This window comes from Megalobrama amblycephala, linkage group LG13 (assembly GCF_018812025.1).
Source record: "Megalobrama amblycephala isolate DHTTF-2021 linkage group LG13, ASM1881202v1, whole genome shotgun sequence".
NCBI classification, from domain to species: domain Eukaryota; kingdom Metazoa; phylum Chordata; class Actinopteri; order Cypriniformes; family Xenocyprididae; genus Megalobrama; species Megalobrama amblycephala.
In genome coordinates, this window is record NC_063056.1 from 28,474,171 (window position 1) to 28,498,553 (window position 24,383).

The 24,383-nt window shown below is 37.8% G+C and overlaps 1 protein-coding gene across 4 annotated transcripts in view; it reads right to left on the minus strand.

Moving 5' to 3' along the window:
* Positions 1–24,383, minus strand: part of chd4b (chromodomain helicase DNA binding protein 4b) — a 34,005-nt gene that overhangs the window by 3,774 nt on the left and 5,848 nt on the right. Inside the window, exons 1-35 of one of the 4 annotated variants that reach the window (XM_048153105.1) lie at positions 20,577–20,961; positions 19,906–19,969; positions 18,962–19,074; positions 18,203–18,472; positions 17,300–17,418; positions 16,876–17,171; positions 16,599–16,717; positions 15,955–16,075; positions 15,661–15,830; positions 15,242–15,490; positions 14,845–15,048; positions 14,048–14,259; positions 13,830–13,961; positions 13,625–13,721; positions 13,126–13,317; positions 12,500–12,700; positions 12,163–12,300; positions 11,481–11,602; positions 11,203–11,376; positions 10,790–10,931; positions 10,526–10,657; positions 10,321–10,438; positions 10,107–10,231; positions 9,922–10,014; positions 9,656–9,797; positions 7,105–7,274; positions 6,826–7,015; positions 6,028–6,114; positions 5,830–5,921; positions 5,614–5,747; positions 5,390–5,534; positions 5,097–5,283; positions 3,496–3,590; positions 3,132–3,345; positions 33–95 (exon numbers count right to left, since the gene is read on the minus strand). In XM_048153105.1, coding sequence (XP_048009062.1) covers positions 33–95; positions 3,132–3,345; positions 3,496–3,590; positions 5,097–5,283; positions 5,390–5,534; positions 5,614–5,747; positions 5,830–5,921; positions 6,028–6,114; positions 6,826–7,015; positions 7,105–7,274; positions 9,656–9,797; positions 9,922–10,014; positions 10,107–10,231; positions 10,321–10,438; positions 10,526–10,657; positions 10,790–10,931; positions 11,203–11,376; positions 11,481–11,602; positions 12,163–12,300; positions 12,500–12,700; positions 13,126–13,317; positions 13,625–13,721; positions 13,830–13,961; positions 14,048–14,259; positions 14,845–15,048; positions 15,242–15,490; positions 15,661–15,830; positions 15,955–16,075; positions 16,599–16,717; positions 16,876–17,171; positions 17,300–17,418; positions 18,203–18,472; positions 18,962–19,074; positions 19,906–19,954 — 5,107 coding nt within the window. In that variant the 5' untranslated portion in view covers positions 19,955–19,969; positions 20,577–20,961. Of the gene's footprint in view, positions 1–32; positions 96–3,131; positions 3,346–3,495; positions 3,591–5,096; positions 5,284–5,389; positions 5,535–5,613; positions 5,748–5,829; positions 5,922–6,027; positions 6,115–6,825; positions 7,016–7,104; positions 7,275–9,655; positions 9,798–9,921; positions 10,015–10,106; positions 10,232–10,320; positions 10,439–10,525; positions 10,658–10,789; positions 10,932–11,202; positions 11,377–11,480; positions 11,603–12,162; positions 12,301–12,499; positions 12,701–13,125; positions 13,318–13,624; positions 13,722–13,829; positions 13,962–14,047; positions 14,260–14,844; positions 15,049–15,241; positions 15,491–15,660; positions 15,831–15,954; positions 16,076–16,598; positions 16,718–16,875; positions 17,172–17,299; positions 17,419–18,202; positions 18,473–18,961; positions 19,075–19,905; positions 19,970–20,576; positions 20,962–24,383 lie in introns of those variants that run through there. The other 3 variants (XM_048153103.1, XM_048153104.1, XM_048153102.1) reach the window with 3 other exon arrangements.

Genomic DNA, 24,383 nt, shown 5'->3' on the forward strand with positions numbered 1-24,383 from the left:
GTATAAAGGCATGTTATTGTGTTAGTGTGTACCTTTTTTCTCATCTCTTGCTGGGCTGGTGTCCATTTTTTCTGTCTTCTCTTCAGAAGATTCTTCTGCAATGGAGTAAGAGAGTATTAATGCAACATGTGATCAGGGTTGTGCAAAATTCAGAATTGAAGAACTGGTTCAATGTCAAATCACAAGCTGGAATTTGAATTTGAATGACAGGAAGAGGAATTTAGTAAATTTTATAATTACTTGAATAGGCTTTACAATGAAATGTCACATGAACAAACAAGAAAACAGTTCATTGCAATAGCACCAAAATAAACAAGAATCAAGAAATAACATTCAACATACATTCTCAAGGAAATTCCAGAGAGGGGACCAAATACGCCAGAGATCATTAGACCTCCGGCGTAAGTCACAAGTTAATATTTCTAAAGGTAGGAAAATAGCAATTTGATTCAACCACATAAATGGAAGGGACATGAGGAGTGGACCACAACAAAAGAATACATTTTATCACAGCCCCAATATTAGACTTACACTTGAAACACTATTGGGAAACATTCAAAAAAATCTTATGGAGATGAACCGGTGTTAAATAAGTCCTGCAAATAAACAAAGTTTTGCTCATGTCTTGATATTAAAAGCACCTCTAAAGAAGACACTGGAGCAGACCGATAGCCACTCCTCATCACTGAGATTAGTTCAAAAGTCTTTCTCCCATATCAATTTCAGAGTCAAAAGAGGAGGCGCTGCTATTGGATAACATGGTATAAAAAACAGAAATCTTCCTTTTGAGAGAAAATGAAGAGAACAATTGTTTTTCTATGTCAGAAAGATCAAAGCGTATTCTATTGTACTTTAGAAGTGATTTAAAAGATGTCGTAGTTGCAAATTATTGGGTAAATTAAATTCCTGTTTTAATAACTGAAATGATTTCAGACTGCCCTTGTCAAATAACTGGTCCAGCTCCAAAATTACTCTCAGTCTCCATGATCGAAAACCGATGTTCTGAATGGCAGGGGGTAGGTGAGGGTTGAACAGAACAGGAGATTTTAAAGATAAAAGATGTGGAATATTCAGATACATCAAAACATCTTTCCATGCCAGGAGAGTGTTTGATACCCTAAATATATTGGACAATAATTAAATTTTATGTACACTGTAAATAAATGGTAAGGTACAACTTGAAGATTCAACCCTTTCCAACGTGAATCCATTCTATTAAGAAACCAATTTATCATATTTTTAATGTGGGTGGACCAAAAATATATAACTTGAAATTAGGGAGTGAGAACCCTCCTAATTTAACTTTTTAAAGAAAACAGCAGTCAAATAACAGAAAACTTAGAAATAAATTCAACCTGGGAAGGATGTTCATCCTTATTACGTTAATCTTGCCAAGGATCAAAATGGGGAGATTTGACCAGTCGGACAAGTCTTGATTAATTTTGGTAATTAATGGGGTGTAATTGGCTTTGAATAAATCACATAAATTATGTGTAAAGTTTATTCCCAAATATTGAAAAACAGAGGGAGCTAAATGAAACAGAGAGCCCAAAACGACTCTATATTTAATGAAGCACAAACAAAAGACCTGAACCGGAAGGAATATGCTTGTTTGTTGCACATAACTGATATTCTATACTTCAAAACCTACAAAGATTCAAGCTTCAAGGATTTTTAAACTTTTTTCTCAAACAAGTCAACATTTAAGGTTTATCTTGACAAACTTGCATTTAATTACAGTTTTATGGATTTCTTTGAATTTGAGTTTATTTTAGTTGTATTTCCATTCTACTTAAAGGGATAGTGCCGTTGTCAGAGCGCGATCAGACCTCACTAAGCGAGTGCTGAACGCAGTTGGACATAGTGGTGTATCAGAGGTAAAAAATAATATAAATACTGTTCGTTTTCTTGCACAAACCGATCGTTTCGTGTCTTAGGACATCGATGTGCCGTCACGAGCCGCAGGGTTTAATTTGGATTTGTCTGTGCATGTTTATTGACTCTTATAAATTGTGTTACCATTGACTCGCATTATAAGACTGACGGACATCAACGGTTGGAGTTAAAAATCATCATTTGTGTTCTACTGAAGAAACAAAGTCACCTACATCTTGGATGCCCTGGGGGTAAGCAGATAAACATCAAATTTTCATTTTTGGGTGAACTATCCCTTTAACATTCAAATTCAAAATGCAATCGTACATCTGTTTTGCTATACATGGGGGACCTTTACTAGAAAAATCTGGTAACTTTAAAGGTGATGATACACGGGGCAACTTTTTGAGCAACGTTGCTTGGGCACTTTCCCACTGAGAATGAGCAACAAATATATATCTGGATACGTTAGATCGGTCGTGGGCAATTTTTTGAGATCCTCCAATCAGAATGTTAGCAGCCGATCACGTGACCGGTTCAGAGATTTCAGAAAAATTCAAACAAGATGGCGGCCCCTCAGCGGCAGTGGAGCGGAGAAAAGGAGTGTGAACTTTTATCTTTTTACACTAGTAAGTTGTCATGCGTCAACCCAAAACATGGAATTTACCTCATATATTGCTTAAAATACCAACAACTGTCCGAAGTAATGTGTGTATGCTGTAATGAAGCCATTTAATGATTTCAGTTAAATACTAAAAAGACGGGGTCTGTTTAACGGCTGTAGTAGCGTAGGCTGTACGGCGTTTGACACATGAAGAGTTTGATGCGATCGACGCGGGTTCGAATCCGCCTTTTGCGGAACTTGCTCTTCTCCCTTTTCCTGTCACAAATCAGATCGGAAAGGCATTTATTTTTAATAAAAATGAAGAAAATATTTGAAAAGTTGAAATAAAGTGCCTAACAAGTGTTTATAATAAAGTATTTGAGTTGGCAATAGATTTGCTCCTCTCTGATTAGTTGCTGCCAACTGTCTGTTGCTCTAATTAGTTGCCCTGTGTCTCATCGGGTTGCCCGTTGACGGCAACATTGCCCAGCAACATTGCTCAAAAAGTTGCCCCGTGTATCATAACCTTTAAGACAATTTTCATGGAATGAAAGTGGATATTAAGTCACATTTCAGTTATAGAAAAAGAAATATGTTAAAATAGAAAAGAAATTTGTATTTTGTCCATTTAAGGTAATGCTCAGTGCTTCACCTTTGGTTTTGGATGTATCTGCACTGCCTGTGGCATCTGAACTTTCAGCTTTGACATCTGAAGACGAGTTTTCCTTCGACTCAGTGGACTTCTCCTCTTTCTCTCCATCCTTCTCATTTTCTACATCCTTTTCTGCTGATGGTGAGGTGGTCTCTCTCTCCTCTTTCTTTGCTGGACTGGAGGATTTCTCGCCTTCATCAGGAATCTCAATAATCTGCAAAAAAAAGAAGGAACGTAAGAATGACAGTTGGAGACATGAAGAAAGACAAAGTGAGACAGACAGGTGTTTACAAAAGTGTTTAAAAATACAGAGAATAGAAACAGGAAGATGAAGTGAAAAAGTGAGACTGTAAATAACAAGTACCTCATCCTCTTGTCTGAACCTTTTCGTCTCCTTCTCTCCGTCCCCCTCCGTCTTCTCCTCCGGCTCTTTTACGTCTTCACTTTTGGAAAGGTCTTCTGTTTGAATAAAAGAGAGTCAGATTAATGGGTAACGATTAGCTGTGCAGAGATACAGGACAAATCTTCCTTCTCCGTGCAACTTGTTATGGCAACTTGCATAGTTGCAAAAAGGTCAAATTATCTGAAAATTAGTTGTTTTGTTTTTTATTTATGTTCACTGGACCACATGATTTTTGGTAGACACATTTTTTTCACAATATTAATAAGGAGTAAAGCAGTTTTGTTGAATAATTTTTTTCTGTGAAATAATAAAAGACAATAGCCCTGTTCCGATGGGACTAGTTTTCTAAAAGATGTTTGAGTTAAAATTCTTATCACCCGATGTCTGTGATTTAATGTACCAGACGGATGTATTTGGATGGGACTAATATCTCTGTGGCCCTGTCCCAAATGGCACCCTAAACCCTCACGGTCTTCCTCTGAGTCTGCACTTTCATGTAATGCCGCTTTGACTGCCGGGTAAAGTCCTCTGCATAGCTCACAGTCTCGCGGGCTCAGCAGAAGTGCGCATCGAGGGCGCATAGCTGCCGCAAAGGGGGCATTCACGAGCACCCTTCTTTAAGCTAAATGACGAATGGGACACCCTACGGCCTTGTGGACTTAACGGACACGGGCACGCAGCAGCCATTGTAAGTCCACAAGACCGAAAGTGCACATGAAGTGTGCCATTTGGGACGGGGCCTGTGTCTATTACAGAGGTGGGAGTGTGTGTATTTTAGACTTGGGCGTTAAGTTCATCTGCTGTGCTTGCTTGCAAACTTCACGAGTTTATAGAGGTGTCTGTTTATAATAAACCCACATACTGTAAGTGAGCAGAGACATTTAGACAAGTTAGAATCTTACCTGAAACTCTACAATTCGCAGTTACCGCGATTTGGCTCTATTTATTAATTTTATCATTTAATTTTTTCGTTGGATACCATCCATATTGAAATTAAATTAAAGTATACAAAAGACTGGTGCACAAACTGTAGCTCAAGCAGATAAAAAAAAAAAAAAAAGACATATGAGGAGAAGCATTAGTGTAATACAATATCGGCAATCACGGATATTCGCATTCAGGCAGGATTAGATTTCTCAGAGAGCCATTGAGTTTGCTGAAAAACAGAAGGTAATTTGCCCTGGAATTTTTACTGAGGTTGTGTGAGAAAAACAGACATGGCAGATTTGGACAGGATTAAAATTAATGTACGCCTGTAAAACACAAATTTCTCTAACAGGCCTCCATGAAATCTAGTCCCGTCCGAAGAGGGCTCAAGTCAAACCACTGAAGTTTTTATTTTGAGGAAGGTTTTTCCCAAGAGTTTTTGTTTTTCTCTATATAGCTTTAATTATTTTTATTTCAATTTTAATTGTAGTCATTTCAGTACTTAAATTCATTTCAGTTAGTTGCCAAGGAAACAACAAAGCAAACAGTTAACCTAATATTTATATTCTCTTTTATTTTATTATATTTCAGCTTAATTTAAATTACTAAAATGATTTTTAAATAGTTTTAATTACCAATAACGACACTGATATGTGTGTGTGTACCAGGTGCTGGTGTGTTGGGCTGGGTATCTGCAGGTGTCCCGGTAGAGGGTGTTTTTGGATCTTCTCCCGCTGCAATGGCCGCCGCTCTTTTGCTTTCCTCCAGTTCTTTCATCCAGGGCATTGACCATTGACCATTGACATGCTCAAACTCCTGCACCTGTAGGAGTTTAAAACAACCAATCACATACATCACCACTGTCATTCACAGAATCAAACAGCTCACTATTAACCACTAATGCACAAGCAATCATAACTTCACATACCTTTTTGCGGATTAGTGACATCACACCTATGCGTGTGAGAACGTGTTGTCGTGACAGTCCTTCCCGTGGAACGCCATCAGCAAATGTTTCTGCCCCGTCGGCGCCTGGCTCACACAGGTGACGCATAAAGAGAGACACGTATGCCCTAAAAAACAGAGAGAGTGCTCAAGTAAATGAGGTAAAAAATAAATGACAATAACTCCTCTAAGGAATGTCAGACTCACTTGAACTCCTTCTCTGATTTGCCTCGCAGGTCTCTAACAAGCCACTGGGTGGTGAAGGCATCCTGGGGAGGCATCCCATAACGCATCACTGCATTCAGGAAGGCCTTCCTTTGTCGAGCATTGAAGCCCAACACCTAATGAGGAGAGAGAAGATAAGTATCACTGAGTATGTGGAGGGAATAGTTTAAACAAATTGAAAGGTAAATGAAATTGTACCTCAATGTTTCCTCCCACTCTGGCCAGTAGGGGGGGCAGTGGTTTATCTTTATCATTCCTCAAGCCTTTGCGACTTGGTCTTCGGGAGTTAGCTGCAAACACAAAAAAGAGGACTATGTCAGTACAAATATAAATCTGTATAATATAATATAATGTAGCTACTTATTCAGATACTGATGGTTTAACTTCGTTCTTCACCTTCAGATCGCTCATCAAAGTCCTCATCACCCTCCTCTGAAGCCACAGAGTAATCTGATTGGTTATCAGACTGATCATCCTGCCAGTCTGAGAACACAAATAAGTGGGGCAATAAATTACTGAGCACTTGGGAATTAAAATTAAGAAAATATTTAATTTAAAGGGACAAAAAAAAAATGAAATCATGCCAACATCTACAACAAAAAGGTCAAAATTTTGGACACGCTAGATTAAAGGTTTTTAGGATTAGAGGTTAAGATTGTGAGAAACAACTTCAGTCCAAAGGCTTATGGCTAACTACTATAATTTATTATATACTATTATTATATTTTATTTATATACAATGTATAATTCAATAACATCATTAAAAACAATATAAAATGTATACATTATGTATGAATTACAAGATTTTGTAAATAAAAATTATATTCATAAAAACAAAAATTAAATTTACTATATTTTCGGCATATGTACGTTTTGCTTTGTTAAACATTTTTAGGACATATATCATATTCAAAAATGCAAAAAAAAAAAAAAAGTTAATAATAAAGAATGGGTACGTGTGTCCAAACTTTTGACTACTAGTGTACATCTAAACAACAACCACCATCAATTATTATATTTAATAAACTATAAATAAAATTACTTATAAATACAAAGGAATTATTTTAAACATGAAACATTATTTTCATTGGAAAGGATGTACAGATATTAAATAACACACATATGCAACTACTCACAAACATACAGGGGGGAGAAAAAAAAATAGTAAAAAAAGCTTTAAAAGTGCGTCTGTACCCCGTCTACTACCTCTGTCCTCCTGTGAGCAATCGTTGTAGTTGACGGGTTTGCGTGGCCGTTTGCCTTTGCCCAGGTGACGAGCGAGATCTTCCTGCTGCTGCTCATAATGATGGCGCAACAGTTTCTCCCAGTAATCAGGATCTACACTCTCTTCCTGCTTAATGATCTCTCTATCCACATCCTCCTCCTGACAAAGATATACCGTATGATATACATATAGAAACACATGACACAAACACACCACACACAGACAGACACAATCCCACACAAACTTACCTCCTCTTCCTCATCTTTGACCACATACTGGGCCACTTTAAAGGAGCTGAGGTATTCATTCATACTCTGCAGCTCTGTGTCATCCGTTGCATCTTGGTTTCTATCCAACAACCGATCAATGGCCTTGTCATCATAGTGGATCACACTGCCGTCTTCCTCCTTATTGTCACCTGGATGAGAAAAAGATTTATTTGATTTAGAATTGATTTTAATCTTTACTTTGTCCCTTTCTTGTATTAAGCCCGTTATTTCCATTGATTTTAGTATGTATTTATTGACCTTATTTATTTTCCTAGTACTAGATGGACTATAGCACTATTTTAAAGGGGTCATGACATGGATTTTTGTATTATTATTTTAATGCGTTCCTTGAGGTTCACTTACAATGTTAATAAAGTTTTTTGCACAAAAAAACAAAAAAACAAATATATATGTTATTTTCAACCTTCATTCTGACCCCCTGTCTGAAATGATCCGTTTCTTGTCAGTAAACGGTCACTGTTATGATTGGTTAACGTCATTGCACAGGAAATGGTATCAACGCCCACGTGAGTAAAGTGTTTTGAAAACATTATCCATATAAAACCGTCATTTACAGACAAAGCACTATGAGATCATTTACTTGAGGTTTGTGATGCAGCCGCTGTCAGATCCAATGTCAGATGTCAGCCAGTTGGCTGCTTCATCAGACGCAGTGCTCACATCCAGTGTAGGCAAATGTCAGCAGTTAAGCGACTGAATGCTAGTGGGCGGGGCCTATGGTACAATGATGTATAACCATTCATTGATGTCTTGTTCTGGAGGCAGGTATATGCAAATGTATTGGCCGTGTGACGTCACAGATACCGCAATATCAAAATGAGCCATTTTTTAAGCTTGATTAAATAAATGCTTTATTTATAATAAGGAGGACATTTTAAGCTATGAAAAGTGCAGGCTGTTTTAATGGTACAAAGACCTACATGTCAAAAGATCAAGGCAAATTTGGTTTTTCATGTCATGACATGTTAAACTCTTTAATCATGCTAATAAAGCTTTCTTGATGCTAATTTTGCGGGAGAGAGATAGATAAAAACAGATTTAAAGTGAGTGGTAATTGGGTCAGGTGATTATTTATTTCAACAGAAATGGCTCAACAGAAAGATTTTATTTTATTTAGTATATCCGATGTTTACTTTCAACATTTCCCCTGGCCCACCATAAAGAAATGTTGCTGCATTTTATTTTTAATCTACTTTTAACCTACTGCGGCATCAGAACGAAACTGCTCATTAACATCAGTGCTCATCATAACAAGGTCATGTGTAGTTTAAAGCTCTAAATAATCTTCAACTGAAAGCAGAACTTCACATCTACACCACAGCAGCTTATGTTGGGGATTTTTTTGTATCATATGCCATACTGACTGATCCACAAAACAAGTCACACATAAACTCTTAAGTAGGAACTTAACATCTGTTACTTAGTGTAGCCAAAGTTCGGCTGCATTTAAATGTCATTGTTGTTCTGTCAAATGTCTATTCCACTTTCTGATCTCAAATCAAGGTCATGTTTAGAAGATAAAGTATTCCTTAAAGGTGCACTAGATTCAAAAATTGAATTTACCTCGGCATAGTTAAATAACAAGAGTTCAGTACATGGAAAAGACATACAGTGAGTCTCAAACTCCATTGTTTCCTCCTTCTTATATAAATCTCATTTGTTTAAAAGACCTCCGAAGAACAGGCGAATCTCAACATAACACCGACTGTTACATAACAGTCGGGGTGTACGCCCCCAATATTTGCATATGCCAGCCCATGATCGAGGCATTACACAAGGGCAGCCAGTATTAACATCTGGATGTGCAGAGCTGAATCAACAGACTAGGTAAGCAAGCAAGGACAATAGCAAAAAATGGCAGATGGAGCAATAATAACTGACATGATTCATGATAACATGGTATTTTTAGTGATATTTGTAAATTGTCTTTCTAAATGTTTCGTTAGCATGTTGCTAATGTACTGTTAAATGTGGTTAAAGTTACCATCGTTTCTTACTGTATTCACGGAGACAAGAGCCGTCGCTATTTTCATTTTTAAACACATTTTTAAACACAATCTGTATAATTCATAAACACAACTTCATTCTTTATAAATCTCTCCAACAGTGTAGCATTAGCTGTTAGCCGCGGAGAATAGCCTCAAACTCATTCAGAATCAATGTAAACATCAAAATAAACACTGTACTTACGCGATTAGACATGCTGCATGACGAACACTTTGTAAAGATCCATTTTGAGGGTTATATTAGCTGTTTGAACTTTTTTTATGTTGTTTAAGGCAAGCGCGAGCTCTTGGGGCGTGGAGCACGAGATTTAAAGGGCCACACACCCTGAATCGGCTGATTTCTAATTATGCCCCAAAATAGGCAGTTAAAAAAATGAATTTAAAAAAATCTATGGGGTATTTTGAGCTGAAACTTCACAGATACATTCAGGGGACACCTTAGACTTATATTACATCTTTTAAAAAAAAGTTCTAGGGCACCTTTAAATTAGTGTTTTTCTCACCCTCTCCAAGCTCATCTTTGAAAAGTTGTTCTGTGCCGAACTTTAAGATGTCATCCAATTCTTGTTTGGACATGGATCCTGCCTTGGAGCCCAGTCCGGGTCGCACCACCAGGTGAGTCAACATCATTTTCTTCTTAGCCACCTGAGACACAAGTGTCATGCGATGACTTTTGCGAGTGGTAGTGTTTCATTGTTAAGTGTTTTTCTACATAGTTTTGTATTTGCCTGGGTTTTAAACTGTTTCAAACCACTGTTTCATATCTCACCTGTGTAATTCTCTCCTCAACAGATGCTTTAGTGACAAATCGATAGATCATGACCTTCTTATTCTGACCAATACGATGAGCCCTGCTAAATGCCTGAGAAAGACACCAAGAGAGAGACAGTTTCAGAAAGAGTTTGTCCACATAGTCTCTCTCACAGAGCATCAGATACTTTACATCGTCTTTACCTGGATGTCATTGTGTGGGTTCCAATCTGAGTCGTAGATGATGACAGTGTCAGCGGTTGCCAAATTGATGCCCAAACCCCCTGCTCTGGTGGACAGGAGAAAAACAAACTGAGGAGCACCAGGAGCTGAAACGAGAGGAAACAGACTTTTTTGTCAAAGCAAAACATCTACAATGTTGATCAAACTGCTGTTATGGATGGCATTATCCCCTCACCGTTGAATCTATCGATGGCTTCCTGTCTCATCCCTCCAGTCACCCCTCCGTCTATCCTTTCATATTTGTATCCCTCGTTCTCCAGGAAGTCTTCCAGCAAATCCAACATCTTTGTCATCTACAACAGTGTTTAAATATATCAGAGTATATAGTTTTATTCTGAGTATATTTGTAATCTGTGAGTGTTTCTGGTATGTGTGTGTACCTGTGAGAATATAAGCACTCTATGTCCACCCTCCTTCAGTTTTTTCAGCATCTTATACAGAAGCATCAGTTTCCCAGAAGCCTTTGTGAGGGCACTGCCATCATACATGCCATTGGGCATTTTAGGGGCTTCCTGCAAAATTACACCCATAAAGATCAGCTGAAAGTATTGTTGTTATTCATTTAAAAACCTAAAACCTGTAAGTTCCCCCCCATTTCTACTTTAAAATGGTACAGTCCTAATTGAGAGTGAGTGGAAGCTCACATTAGCAGCCGTTGGAAAGAGGTAGGGGTGGTTACAGCACTTCTTCAGGTCCATAACCACATTGAGCAGAGACACCTGGTTTCCTCCTCCACGAGTGTTCAGAGCTTCAAAGTTGCGTGTTAGGATGTACTTGTAGTACTTCCTGTCCCAGAAAAACAAAATCGAATCAAAGGCTGTGGTCATAAAAAGCCTACAGTAAACGTAAATAAAAGGACATTAAATGGCCTATCCAACTCTAATTTATGCAGAAATACTCTAAATAATCAGAATCATCAGTCCATCAGTCATACAGTACAATAAATCATGCTGTAAATAACTGAGAAGGGTGTCCAGCAGGTGGCGCAAATTAGTTCTAAGAAATAGAAGAAATGTGCAGAATCCTCAACAAAACAAACACTGAACATGTCTCATACTTCTGCATGGGGCTGAGCTCCACTCGCACGATGAGCTCAGTTTTTGAGGGCATGTGTTTGAAGACATCGGCTTTAAGTCTTCTGAGCATGTGTGGACCCAACATGTCGTGCAGTTTCTTAATTTGGTCTTCTTTAGCTATGTCAGCAAACTCTTCCAGGAAACCTTCAAGATTACTGAAACACACACACACACACACACATTTGGTACTGAACAACAGCAAAAATAGTGATGTCACACAAACATCCTCTTCGCACTCACTTATCAAGAACACACTTACTTAAATCTCTCAGGCGTGAGGAAGTTGAGCAGATGGAAGAGCTCCTCCAGGTTGTTCTGTAAAGGTGTGCCTGTCAACAGCAGCTTATGCTGAAGAGGATAGTTATTCAACACACGAAAGAACTGAGAGAGAGGGGGAAAGAGAGAGTGTGTTAGTTTTACATCCAAGATTAGCCTATCATAATATTAAAGGAATAGATCTCTCAGAAATAAAACTTCTGTCATCATCTATTCACTCTCATGTTGCTCTAAACATGTATGACATTCTTCAAAAAATATGCAAAAACACCATAAAAGTAGCTCCAACTCTTCTGAATTCATTTGATAGCTTTATAGAAAAAAACTAAATCTAAGTAGTTTTAACCTCTAGTGGGCTGATATCAGCTGCAATCCAATCATTGAGTTGAACTAAAAAACAAATCAGTCAGATTTGTGAATGAATCATTTAAAAACTGGTTTTGTGAACTGAATCAAAAACTGGTTCATAGAAAAGGACCAAATCAATCAGATTTGTGAATGAATCAATCGGTAAAATTCCTTCTTTTGTGTTCCAAGGAAGAAACAAAGTCATACAGGTTTGAAACTACATGAGGGCGAGTAAATGATGACAGAATTTTCCGTTTTGGACGAACAAATCCTTTAAGCAGTAAATTACTGTCACTGGTCTGACACATGGATCTTACCTTTGACTGGTTATTTTTCAGTCTATGGGCCTCATCAACCACAAGACAAGCCCAGTCAATGGAGCCTAGGATGGCTTGATCAATTGTGATGAGCTCATAGGACGTCAACAGCACATGAAACTTCACAGCAGCCTCTTTCTGCACAGATGAAGAGAGATTCAGGAACCACGCATAGTAGGCAGATAAAAACAAGGGCAAAATCAGCAAACCACGGAGCAGATGTGGCACAGAGTGACATAAACCTACATGTTTACGGTTATGGTTACTAGTTCAGTCTGATTATAAGCTATTGTATCAACTCTTTCCCTCCAAACCCCTCCTTTCCTCTGATTCATACCTTCATTTTGGAGGCCTTTTTCCCACCACGGATGGCGTTGTCCTCAAAGGAGAATTCATTCTCTCGTATGACGGCTCTGCTGTCTTTATCACCCACATAAGTGACCACATACATGTCTGGGGCCCACATCTCAAACTCCCTCTCCCAGTTAATGATAGTAGACAGCGGGGCACTGACCAGGAAGGGCCCCTTCGAGTGACCCTGAGAGAAACCATTACCAAATATACTGCAATTACTTCAAAGCCACATTTTATGATAACCCTTCCTAGAGGCCATTTATATCTGTAAAACCAATGAATCTAAGTTATTTAATAACATAAGAGAACAGAATTCCACTACCGTTCAAATGTTTGAGGTCAGTAAGTTTTTTTTTTTGTTTAAACAAAATTCTATTTTGTTAAGCAAAGAAACACTATTAGCTTTGCCATTACAGGAATAAATTACATTTTAAAATATATTAAAATAGAAAACAGTTATTTTAAATTGTAATAATAATATTGTTTTTACTGTCATTTTTATTAAAAAAGCAGCCTTGGAGAGCACAAGAGGCTTCTTTTGAAAAACATTATCGTACCGTCCCAAAACTTTAGAGTGGTAGTGTACTTATATATTTTTAAAAAACACACCTCTTTGTAGAGCGAGTAGAGGAAGACAGCAGTCTGAACAGTCTTTCCAAGACCCATCTCATCAGCCAGGATGGTATCTGTGCCTTGAGCCCAAGAAAAACGCAACCAGTTCAGTCCCTCCAGCTGGTAAGGGTGAAGCGTGCCGCCCGTAGAGTCCAGATAATCCGGCTGCCTATCAAACTTTATAGTGGGCTGAAAGTAAGAGACAGGAAGAATTTCATCAGATAAATTGACAGTCAAAAACTTTATACATTTTCTTTGGCTTTTAAACAATCAATATTTGCAATTTTTGGCCTTACTGGTAAGTATATTAATGGTTACACTTGAGAGAACAGAAAATTATGGGGAAAAAGTGGGGAACAGGACAGAGAAAAGAAGCGGGCCTGGAATGAACTTGCATTGAATAACTTGTAGTGCTAAACTGAACGTATTTAGTATTAAAAATGCCATCTTAATAACGTAGACAGAAGTTTATTTGAGTTGTTCTAAGATTCCTTACATCCACCACAGGATTAGCAGGAGGCCTCTCAGTCTTCCTCACTTTCACCTTCTTAATCTTTTTACCTGGCCTGCCCTCCTCTCCAAGCATCAGCTCCCTGACAAACAGAAAGAAAGAAGATAAGTAGATTAAATTATAAATGCAACATTGTTTCATTACTATTGTGCATGCGTGTGAAGTGCTATAGAGTCCTGTGTGCATGTACCTGTGGTTCCAGTAATGCTGTTTGAAGGTCTCAAAGTCTGGGATGTCCATGTCTTCACTCTCCCAAGTTGACTGATCATACTGTAAATCTCTCCATTTGATCAGATAGTGAACATTATTCTTCTTATCCACACTGCCAGAGAGAACAGAGAAATTAATGTCCAAATAGTAGTGCAGACGTTGTTCTTCAAGAGATTTCGTACATCTGAAGACTCTCACCTGTGATTTAAGATGCGGTGAATGAGGAGCCACTCCATCTTCACTCCAAAGCGTCCATACTGATCCTCCATACGGGCATAGAAGGGATCTTTATTCTTCCTCTTACAGCTCTTATCCTCGTCTCCCTCAGCACCCATCTCTAGATTGGGTGGCTCTTCCATATCCGTCTTCCGTTGATAGTTACGGAACATTACTTGACAGTTCAGCTCCAACTGTGACGAGAGAGAGAAAAAGACATACTTGATTGGACGATTTTACTAAATGCACAATTTAATGTGCATATATGCATGTTTTAGTGTATTAAGAACGTGTAACTACTTTTATCTTCTTGACTTACAAGGATGGACAATATAACAAGGGATGCACAATATAACGGTACCATACCAGCTATCAGAGATATTTAAAATAATTTGTGTAAGTCGATATTGGATATTTAACTGTGTACGCTAATTTCCTCCATTTGTACATTTAAATTACTGTTGCCATGACCAAACATTCACTTAAAGTTAATATGCAAAAACATTAATAATTTAAATGTAATCTTTAGCAAATCTCAAAATATCAATTTTTCATTCCGTACATTATAATGCCATGATTTTTTAAAAGGATTTTTAGAATTTAAAACTGTTGGTCTATTATTTAACAAGTGTTTAATTTTTTATTTATTTAGACAAAAATATATAGACTTAATATTAGCCAAAACAAGAAAATAATTAATGGCTTATCATATCTACTAGAATATTAACATTGGTGCATCCCTACTTACAAGAAATTGTGTGTTTTTATTTGTGCATTACCTGTAGTTCCTGAACCCAAGAACAGTGCCAGTAAGACATGTTGCACCACTTCACAAAGAACTCTCTCTCTTTCCGACCAATCATAGGAGGAGGATCTGGAGCATCGGCTGGGAGGTCTGCAGGACGGGGCACAGGCATAGGGGGAGGGGCTTCACCCCAGCGCCAGGTCAGAACTTTCTGGACTTTGCCTTTCAGTGGAGCACTCTGAGAAAACAAGATATTATTTTTAATTTGTTCCACAGAATTAAACAAACATATATACATACATATATGGAATTCAGGGATTCAGAAATGTTGATCCTAAACATTTCACGTGGCATCTATGAAAATATAATGTCAAGAAAACCAAATCACAAGGACAGACTTGGACTATTACACTAGATTATTCCTCCCTCACCAGGCAGCGTGGGCAGATCCACTCTCCGTTGGGGATGTCTGGCAGGGGAGGGTTAAGACAGTGTAAATGGTAGGACGAGGGGCATGTGTCACAGCATAGCAGCTCTCCTCCATCCTTGCAAACACGACAAAACTCCATATGATGATCGTCTTCCTCTTCTACCTCTCCTTCATCCCTCCTTCCATCATCATTCTCCTCCTCACCCTCAGAACTCTCCTCACGAGCCTCCCATTGAATTCCCTCCTTCTCCTGAGAGACATAAATAATGCATAATCAACAGAAACTTTAGTCATTAAATATCAATGAAATGTAGAGAAATAGTGCACATACACACACAGAATATAAATTTTACTCAATGAGCCCAGAGCAGCTTGAGGAAAGGACAGACATTAATTCTGAACATGTTTGCATGTACATACGCAGTGGGGGCAGCTCCAGGTGCCCTCTGGGGCTCTCTCCATGTCAGGATCTAGACACACCATATGATAGGCTCTCGGACAGGTGTCGCACAGAATGATCTCACCGCCCTGCTGACACACCTCACAATAGTCCTGATGATCGGTCTCATAGCCATCAGCATCCTCATCCACTATGAAAGAAGGAGAGCTTATATCAAATATAAATGGCTGGAAAGTGTCCAAACTACTAAAGTGTGTTCATCACAGCATGTGCGTTCAGTTGAATAATCTGAGTTTTCGCTCTCTTTGACTTACCCTTCTTCTTCTTCTTGGAGCTCTTGGATTTCTTACTCTTGGAACGGCTGCTCCGACTGTTGGATCCATCACTTACTGAGAAAGTGTCAAAATCACTCTCACCATCATCATCCTCACCGCTCTGAGAGAAGGAACCATGGGTGAAGGGATGCAAAAAAAAGTTAGTGATGTTACTAATAAAAATAAGGAATATATGTATAATTTAATATATATTCAGTATCAGTCAACAGTTTGGGATTTGTACGATTTTTTAATGTTTATGAAAAGTTTCTTATTCTCACCAAGGCTGCATTCATTTGATCAAAAATACAGTAAAAACAATATTGTGAAAAATAATTACAATTTAAAATAAATGTTTTCTATTTTAATACATTTGTAATTTATTAATGTGATGGATTTACTGCTCGAGTAACATTTGTTATTATCAATGTTGAAAACAGCTGCTGTGCTGCTAAATATTTCTCTGGAATACATTTATGTTATACATTTTTATATAAATGTTTATATAACAGTATGCGCAATGCATTTATGTAATATAATTATTAAATATGATATTGATATATTAACTAATAATATTGAATAAATATGAATAATAATGTATAATTTAGCTAAAATATGTAAGCGTATAAGGAATAGATGCATACAGAGGAACGCTTTCTCTTGAAATTTCCCAGTTTAATCTTGAGTGGAGCCACTTTCTTCGCTTTAGACTTTTTGTCCTGGGGCTTTGGGGTGGACTTGGTCTTTCTACGTGCATTTGGGCCTAGAGTAGATAAGTACATGACACAAAAAGTTAAGTAGATTAAAAAAAAAAATGCATATAATAATCACTTTTGGTCCCCCCAAAAAAAACTTCATTCTACATCCCAACACTTAATTTTCAATCAAATTTCATCCACGTTACTCTCTCTCTCCTCTGACCTTTGCCCTCTTTAGTCTTGGCTTTCCGCAGGGGGACCGCTGGGGGCTGCTGGGGTGGGGGTAGTGCAGCAGGAGCTGCTGGTGGTGTGGGTGTGGCCATGGGTGCTGGCCCTCCTCCATCCACCCTGGTCACCATACTCTCCACTGCAGCAGCTACATTAGCAGCTGCCAGGGCTGCGTTGGCACTCGCTGAGCCTCGCATGGGATTATTAGTGCTGAATTCCCGCCATTTAGCTCCTAAAACCATCATCATCTTTGACACAGCGATCTTAGGGTTCTTAGCAGCTATTAGAGGTCTAAAAAAGAGAGGAAATGAAAAAGACACATTTCAGATCAGTCACCTATAGGATATTATATGGATGTTTACATGAGGTGATAATAGATATGGGACAAAAACAAAGTCAAAGAAGCAGAACTGCTCTACCTGACAAACTGACTGAAAGCTTTGTAATTGGTGAGAGAGGTGTAGTCCTCCTGGGTGAAGGTATAGTCGATGTCTTTCATTCCCCAGTCTGCTAATAGCTGAGAGGAAGATTTGGGCTCCTGTGAAGGGAGAAGAGAGGATGACAGATGTAGAATTGAGAACACAATCATAAAAAGGTAACCATATATATATATATTTTTTTTTTAATTACACACACACACACACACACACACACACACACACACATATATACATACATACATATTATCATCTGACATTTTATCCAAAAACTGACTAACATATACTACCATTTATAGGTTAGGGGTAAGATTTTTTTTAAAGAAATGAATGCTTATATACAGCAAGGATACATTAAATTGATCAAAAGTGACAGTAAAGACATTTATAATGCTATTTATAATATCATAAATAACAATGTTCTTTTGCACTTTTTATTGTTAAAAAAAGTTTTCGCAAAAATAATAAGAGATTTGTTTGAACAACATTTAATTACCTTACCGACCTAAAATGTTTCAATGGTAGTGTACCAAGAAAAAAATGTAAAGGATATTACATTTGCTAATAGAACCTTTCAAGCAAAACTGATAATCAGTATTTATTATGGCAACATTGTAGACAATGAAAGCACATGACAGGGCTTGACATCAGATTTTTCCAGGAACTTGTCCTTTGGACAAGTAACACTGATTGTTAAAGCATAAGCAATATAATATAAATACAATAATGTATATGTGAACAAAAATCTTGTTTGTTTGTTTTTTAAATCTTTATTTTTATAAAAGCATGAAAAATTGTTTTGTTTTTTTAATCCTGTGTTGTCCCTAGGTTTTAATATCAAGCCCTGCCAGGTTTAACATAGACCACTCATCGGCTACCCCTTACCTGTCCGTCATCATCATCGTCATCATCGTCTTCCTCCTCAGGTTCTGGGTCTTTACGTTTGCTCTTCCCTCCAGATGAGCCGCCAGCCTTTTCTCCTGCTGAACCTCCCTTCTTCCTCTCCTTAGAGGAGCTGGATCTCTTTTTCTTCTTCTTGCTCGGAGCATAGTCACTGCCTTCACTATCAGATTGCACCACTCTGTCCTCCTCCTCGTCCTCACCTTCTACCATTCGGATTGCTTCCAGGACTTCAGGAGAGCTGACAGGAACCTCCTAGATCACAAAACCACCCAAGGAGAGGTGACAGTATCAGATATATTCATGAAAGAACTCTTCGGTTTAGTGCTTTTTCCTAAAACATGTTTATGTAAGCATGTTTAATAGTTACAGTAATGCCAAATTTTGTCTGTGAAATCAGACATACCTTTCAAATGTTTGGGGTCAGTATGGTTTTTTTTTGTTTTGTTTTTGAAAGAAGTCTCTTATGCTAACCTAGTCTGCATTTATTTAATCAAAAATACAGTAAAAACAGTAATATTGTTATTTATTTATTTTTTTCCATTTCAAATTGAATTATTCTTGTGATGGCAATTCTTACTTTAATCTACGGTGTCACATTATCCTTAAGAAATAATTCAATAACAATGTATTGTGGTTTTTTAATTAATTTAATGCATCCTCGCTGAATAAAAGTGTGTGTGTGTGTGTGTGTGTGTGTGTATATACATATATATATTCGGACTCAAGAGGTGCCCTGCTAACCTCTCTGATGACTTTCTGTCGTTTGCTGCTCCTGCTTTCACGGCTTTTCTTTGCTTTCTTCTTCTTTTTGGATTTGGGAGTCTCTGCCTCTGATAATTGTTCATCCACATCATCTATTCAAAGCAGACACACAGAATGCACCAAACATAAACAATTAAGGCTGAACAAACATCTAAATTTAGATTTTATGTCCTTCCTATTTTTCCTGAACTGATAAAATGTTTTTATTACAACTGTATGACCCATACTGAATATAATGACTAGAGGAAATATGGCACATCAATTTAGATCCATTAACACAGTTTAACGCATTTAGAATACATTATTTTTGTGCATTCCTGCCTCAAGATGTGAGCCTACTGTCCAAATATGTCAGCAGCAGTGAAACTAGGGCATAAGGCTCTTGCTTTTGAAATCATTCATTTATTATAAGCTCTCTGTTGATAGGATGCGCTACCAGCGCCATTACCGAGGGCGGCCAGAAGAGGAAAGCAAAACAAACGGGTTTGACACACAATACTAAACAATATCCCGCACGGTATGATCGCTGAAGTAGGAAAAACAAGTAATTTCGCTCTCAAGATACTAAACAGTCAGTAACAAATAGGTTTATCTTTCATTTTAACAGCTGCAGCTTTCACTACGTATCAGTGAATCAGGAAGTGATGTGACTTTTGCATGCAGCTAACTGGCTACTGCTGCATCATAACTAAAGATTTGTCTTTATATAGGTGTATGATGCAGTAACACGTGGTTCGCCAGCTCGAGCAAAATAGATAAACATTAAATCCAGCAGCGTTCTCCTTACAGAAATGGCCATTTGTCCAAGAAGCACTTTGATATGTCAGCAGTTAATTTACATGTTTGGGCTCGTTTGGGGAGGTTATATAACATGATGTGGTTAATGAGGGTCCAGACTCTGCTCGGGACAACTAAAGCCTTACCATCTCTCAAAGGTCCAAAATGGTCCCGGTCGTCTTCACTCCCTGACATATTCCCGTCAGGACCCTTAATAAAACAGAAATGACAACAATATTTTGGTCAGGTTTTTAACAGCACCCCATGTTGACAGAGAAACAAGTGACAGGCGAGGCTAACTGTGTTAAGGTAAAATAAAACCAATTAACGATGGTGACATTACAAAACAACAACATCACAAAGCGTGTAGTGTTAAAAAGAGTTTGACGTAGTCGTGTCATTTCGGCTTTTTTCGTAAACTTTCTCGTTCGGTCCGAGCGAAAGACGCCTCAACTTAGCTGTCAATCAAGTTAGCAAAGCTAGCAAACAGAGTCAAGTGATCCGGCTGCAGGGAAAATGGCAGCCGGCTGGATGAGTTGAGTTAAAGCGCTTATCTGCCTTCGTTTCTGGTTATATTCGATTCTTAAAAACTTTCCTCCTTGAAAATAACACGCGGAGGTCGCGAAGCCCCTGACAAACACCATTTGGCTGTTTATGACGCGGTGTCTAACAGTTGTAAGTTACCCGTAATTTTAGATTTCTTTGTTTGCTTTCTGTTTTATGCTATGACAAAAAGCTAATCGAGGGACGCAAATTTATATGTATATATATTTTCTTAACACGGGCGGTTGGAAGTGGGTGGGAGGAATTGACTTACAGGTCAGTCCAAGGTGTAGATACTCGGCGTTATGATCAGCTTTAGTCTGACGCGAAAGCTGCAACGTTACTACCTATCACTGAAAAATAAAAAGAAGCTCCGAAAGGTGTAAATCTTTGGGAGACGTCGTCCACTCTTCTCCCCTTTCCCCAGCGTCAGTGACCAGAAGCGAACATCCTCATACACACAAAGAAATCAGGGGGGGTAGAGACATCCCATAATAATCCTAGGCACGCTCCCCCCTCCCTACAACACTCACTCAACTCTGCATAGTTACCTCGCAACCTACAGACCATAATAATCATCTCCCCCTCGCACACAGTACCAGCAAGTACACACTGCCTTCCCCTTTCTTAGTCCCTGCCCCCTTAGCAACCATGTTGCTATGGAGACACTGCCCCCTCCCGCCCTCTCCGGCATCCCATAATAGTCATAAGCAGGCCGCTCTGACATCCCATAATAAACACAACTCCTAAAAGAGAGGGAAGAAAAAAAACAACACCAGTCACATGGTCTCCAGGGAAACCCCAGGCCGCTGGCGACAGACCATAATAATCTGCGGATGTCTGTCCACCTGGCTGGGTTTTTGGTGCACGAGTGACAAAAAACACATTTGAGCACCTGGCTGGAAGTCAGGCTAACAAGTAGACCGCTTCGGCTATCTGTCAAACGCCACACAACACCAGAGTGACACTTCACTGCTTCAGAGGTGATGAAATGTCAAGGTGCAACAGTCTTTTTTGCTTCTTGTTAATCACACATCAGACCGGAGTCTGACACCTACAATTAGTCTGTGGCAAGCAATGTTAAACGAACATTAACTGTTAAGAACTGGATGTGCCGTGACCATCCCAAAATGGAATCTCACACGTTTAGACTGCCTGAACTCCTTGCTGACTTCAGCTGCACATTACAACAGGTCAAGAAGACTTTCCCTATAATAAGAGGGAATGAAATGCAGAAGTAATATTTTCATCCATTCAAGCATCACTGGTTTAGTTTTGGCCAAGCAGATCTATTAAAGGTCAGCATGAAATCAAAATGGACCATTCTTATTTTTTAAGGAATATTGCATATATGATAATAAATGATGTATCCATTGACTTCATTATAATTGATGCGCCCTCGTAATCTTGCATCAAAATATCATCCTCTCCCACTTGCAATGACGTTTCATCTCTTCTCTGATGACGTGTTTTTCCTGTCGTGAGAGTGGGAAAACCTGCAGCAATAGCAAACCACAATGATTCAACCATCTAATGTATTCCCCTCGGACAAAATCAATTCCCAATAGGGAAGAAACGATTATCGCAGCTTCCATTTCATACCGACTTTAAACCAACAATAAAAAAAAGCAGTTATAGGATATACGTACGTACCTAGTAGTCAGTTCTGTCTATACACCATTTCTCAGTAGAGGAATTTAAACTTGCCATTCACAAGAGACAAACTAATGAAGCTAAAATGTGTATAAATGTGTATTGCATCTCTCACTTTTGCTCAAATGCGATAGAACTGACCCTAATCCTGAAACACAGGCCTGATATTGATATAGCAGAGGAACTATACAACAGGCAGCGATGTCAGCAGATTAAGGGCAGTGCTGATGGGCCTTAGTCCTCATGGTAGAACATATGAACTATGGAGTATCAACAATAAAGAAACTGTGCATGTTGTCAAAATGAAACCTGCACAGATGAATTTAGATGCACAAATGAACTGTGAGCAGACAAGAAGCTCAAACTTTGAGCTCAATTTTTTTTACATGTAGCAGCTAGATTAAATTTCTATATTATGCATATAAACAAAGCTTACATAGATTAAAAGATATATATATATATATATATATATATATATATATATATATATATATATATATATATATATATATATATATATATATATCCATTACCATTCAAAAGTTTGGAAACTACTATTTTTAATGTTTTTGAAAGAAGTCTCTTATGCTCATCAAGTCCGCATTTATTTGATAAAAAATACAGAAAAAAAACGGTAATATTGTGAAATATTATTACAGTTTAAAATAATGGTTTTCTATTTTAATATACTTTAAAATATATATTTTTTCTGTAATGCAAAGCTGAATTTTCATCAAACCATTACTCCAGTCTTTTGTGTCACATGATCCTTCAGAAATCATTCTAATATGCTGATTTGATACTCAGTTATTATCAATGTTGAAAACAGTTGTGTTGCTTAATATTTTTTGGAAACTGTGATGCTTTTTTATTCAAAACAGAAATATTTTCTAACAATATAAATCTTTACTATCACTTTTTATCAATTTAACACATCCTTGCTGAAAAAAGTATTAATTTCTTCCAAAAAGAAAGAAAGAAAGAAAAAAAATACTGAACCCAAACATTTGAACAGTAGTGTGTATTATTACAAAAGATTTAATTTAAATAAATGCTGCTCTTTTTTTACTTTTTATTCATCAAAAAATCCTGAAAAAAAGTATCACAGTATAAAAAAATATTATAAGCAGCACAACATTTGTAATAAATCAGCACATTATTAGAATGATTTTTGAAGGATCATGTGGCACTGAAGACTGGATTTAATGATGCAGAAAATTCTGCTTTGCCATCACAGACATAAATTATATTTTTAAGTATATTATAATAGAAAACCATTATTTTAAATTGTAATAATATTTTACAATATTACTGTTTTTTTATGATCAAATAAATGCAGGCTTGATGACTAGAAGAGACTTCTTTCGAAAACATTAAAAATAGTAATTTTTCCAAACTTTTGAATGGTAGTATATATATATATATATATATATATATATATATATATATATATATATATATATATATGTGTGTGTGTGTGTGTGTGTGTGTATGTACAAAAATCATGGTCTTATGGCCTGGCTTATGAAGGGTGAAATGACCTTCTTTACATTACATTAGGTAAGATGAGCTGATCGGTCAATCCTTTTGTTTTATTCACGGTATTCACTGGACAGTTTGTACATTCATATCTCATAGTATGTGAGATACTGCAGTCAAATATGCTACAAATAAGTATTTTTCCTTTGTTTATTGCAGCAGAGGAGAAATAGCTTTAGGTTTATTTTATTGCACTGTCCTCTGAATTCTATGTACCATCCACAGTTGACAAAAGTGCATACATCTCGCCTGTAAAGCACCAGAAATGCATCAGTGCTTCAGGTACTGTGTCCCCCCAAAACACACGCACAGAGAGACACACATGCACACCCTTCTGCTTAAAGTAGATCAGTCACCATGGAGATTCGGGGGGGGGGGGGGGGGGGGTCAGCTCACAGTCACCAATCATGGCAAACTATGCAGGGGGGTGGGGGTCATCCTGCAGCCCCCTAGCCCCCACCACACTTCGCCCCCATCCCATAATATTCTCTTGAAGATCAGAGGAATGTTGACACTGCGGACCCAGTTAAAACAAAGTGTCTGTGTACATGTGCTACTATGAATGCTTGTTTCAGGTGATAACCAGTACCAATCCTGCAACAAGCACAAATACTCTAACATCACCTTCCTTTCATCAGAGGAGCAGCGAGGACATCCAGTGGTGAGATGGATGGATGAGACTAGTGAACTACAGCATGCACAAAGAACATGAATATTTCACTTTTGGTCCTATAGATCTGAACAAATCATTTACTGCCACCTTCATTTAAAATCATGTGATGCTTTACCGAACATAATTTTTTCATTCATTCACTGACTGAATGTGCGTAGTTTATGGAATAATGGGTTGGATGGGATTGTCCGATTAGAGGGCTGTCATTTCTATCCC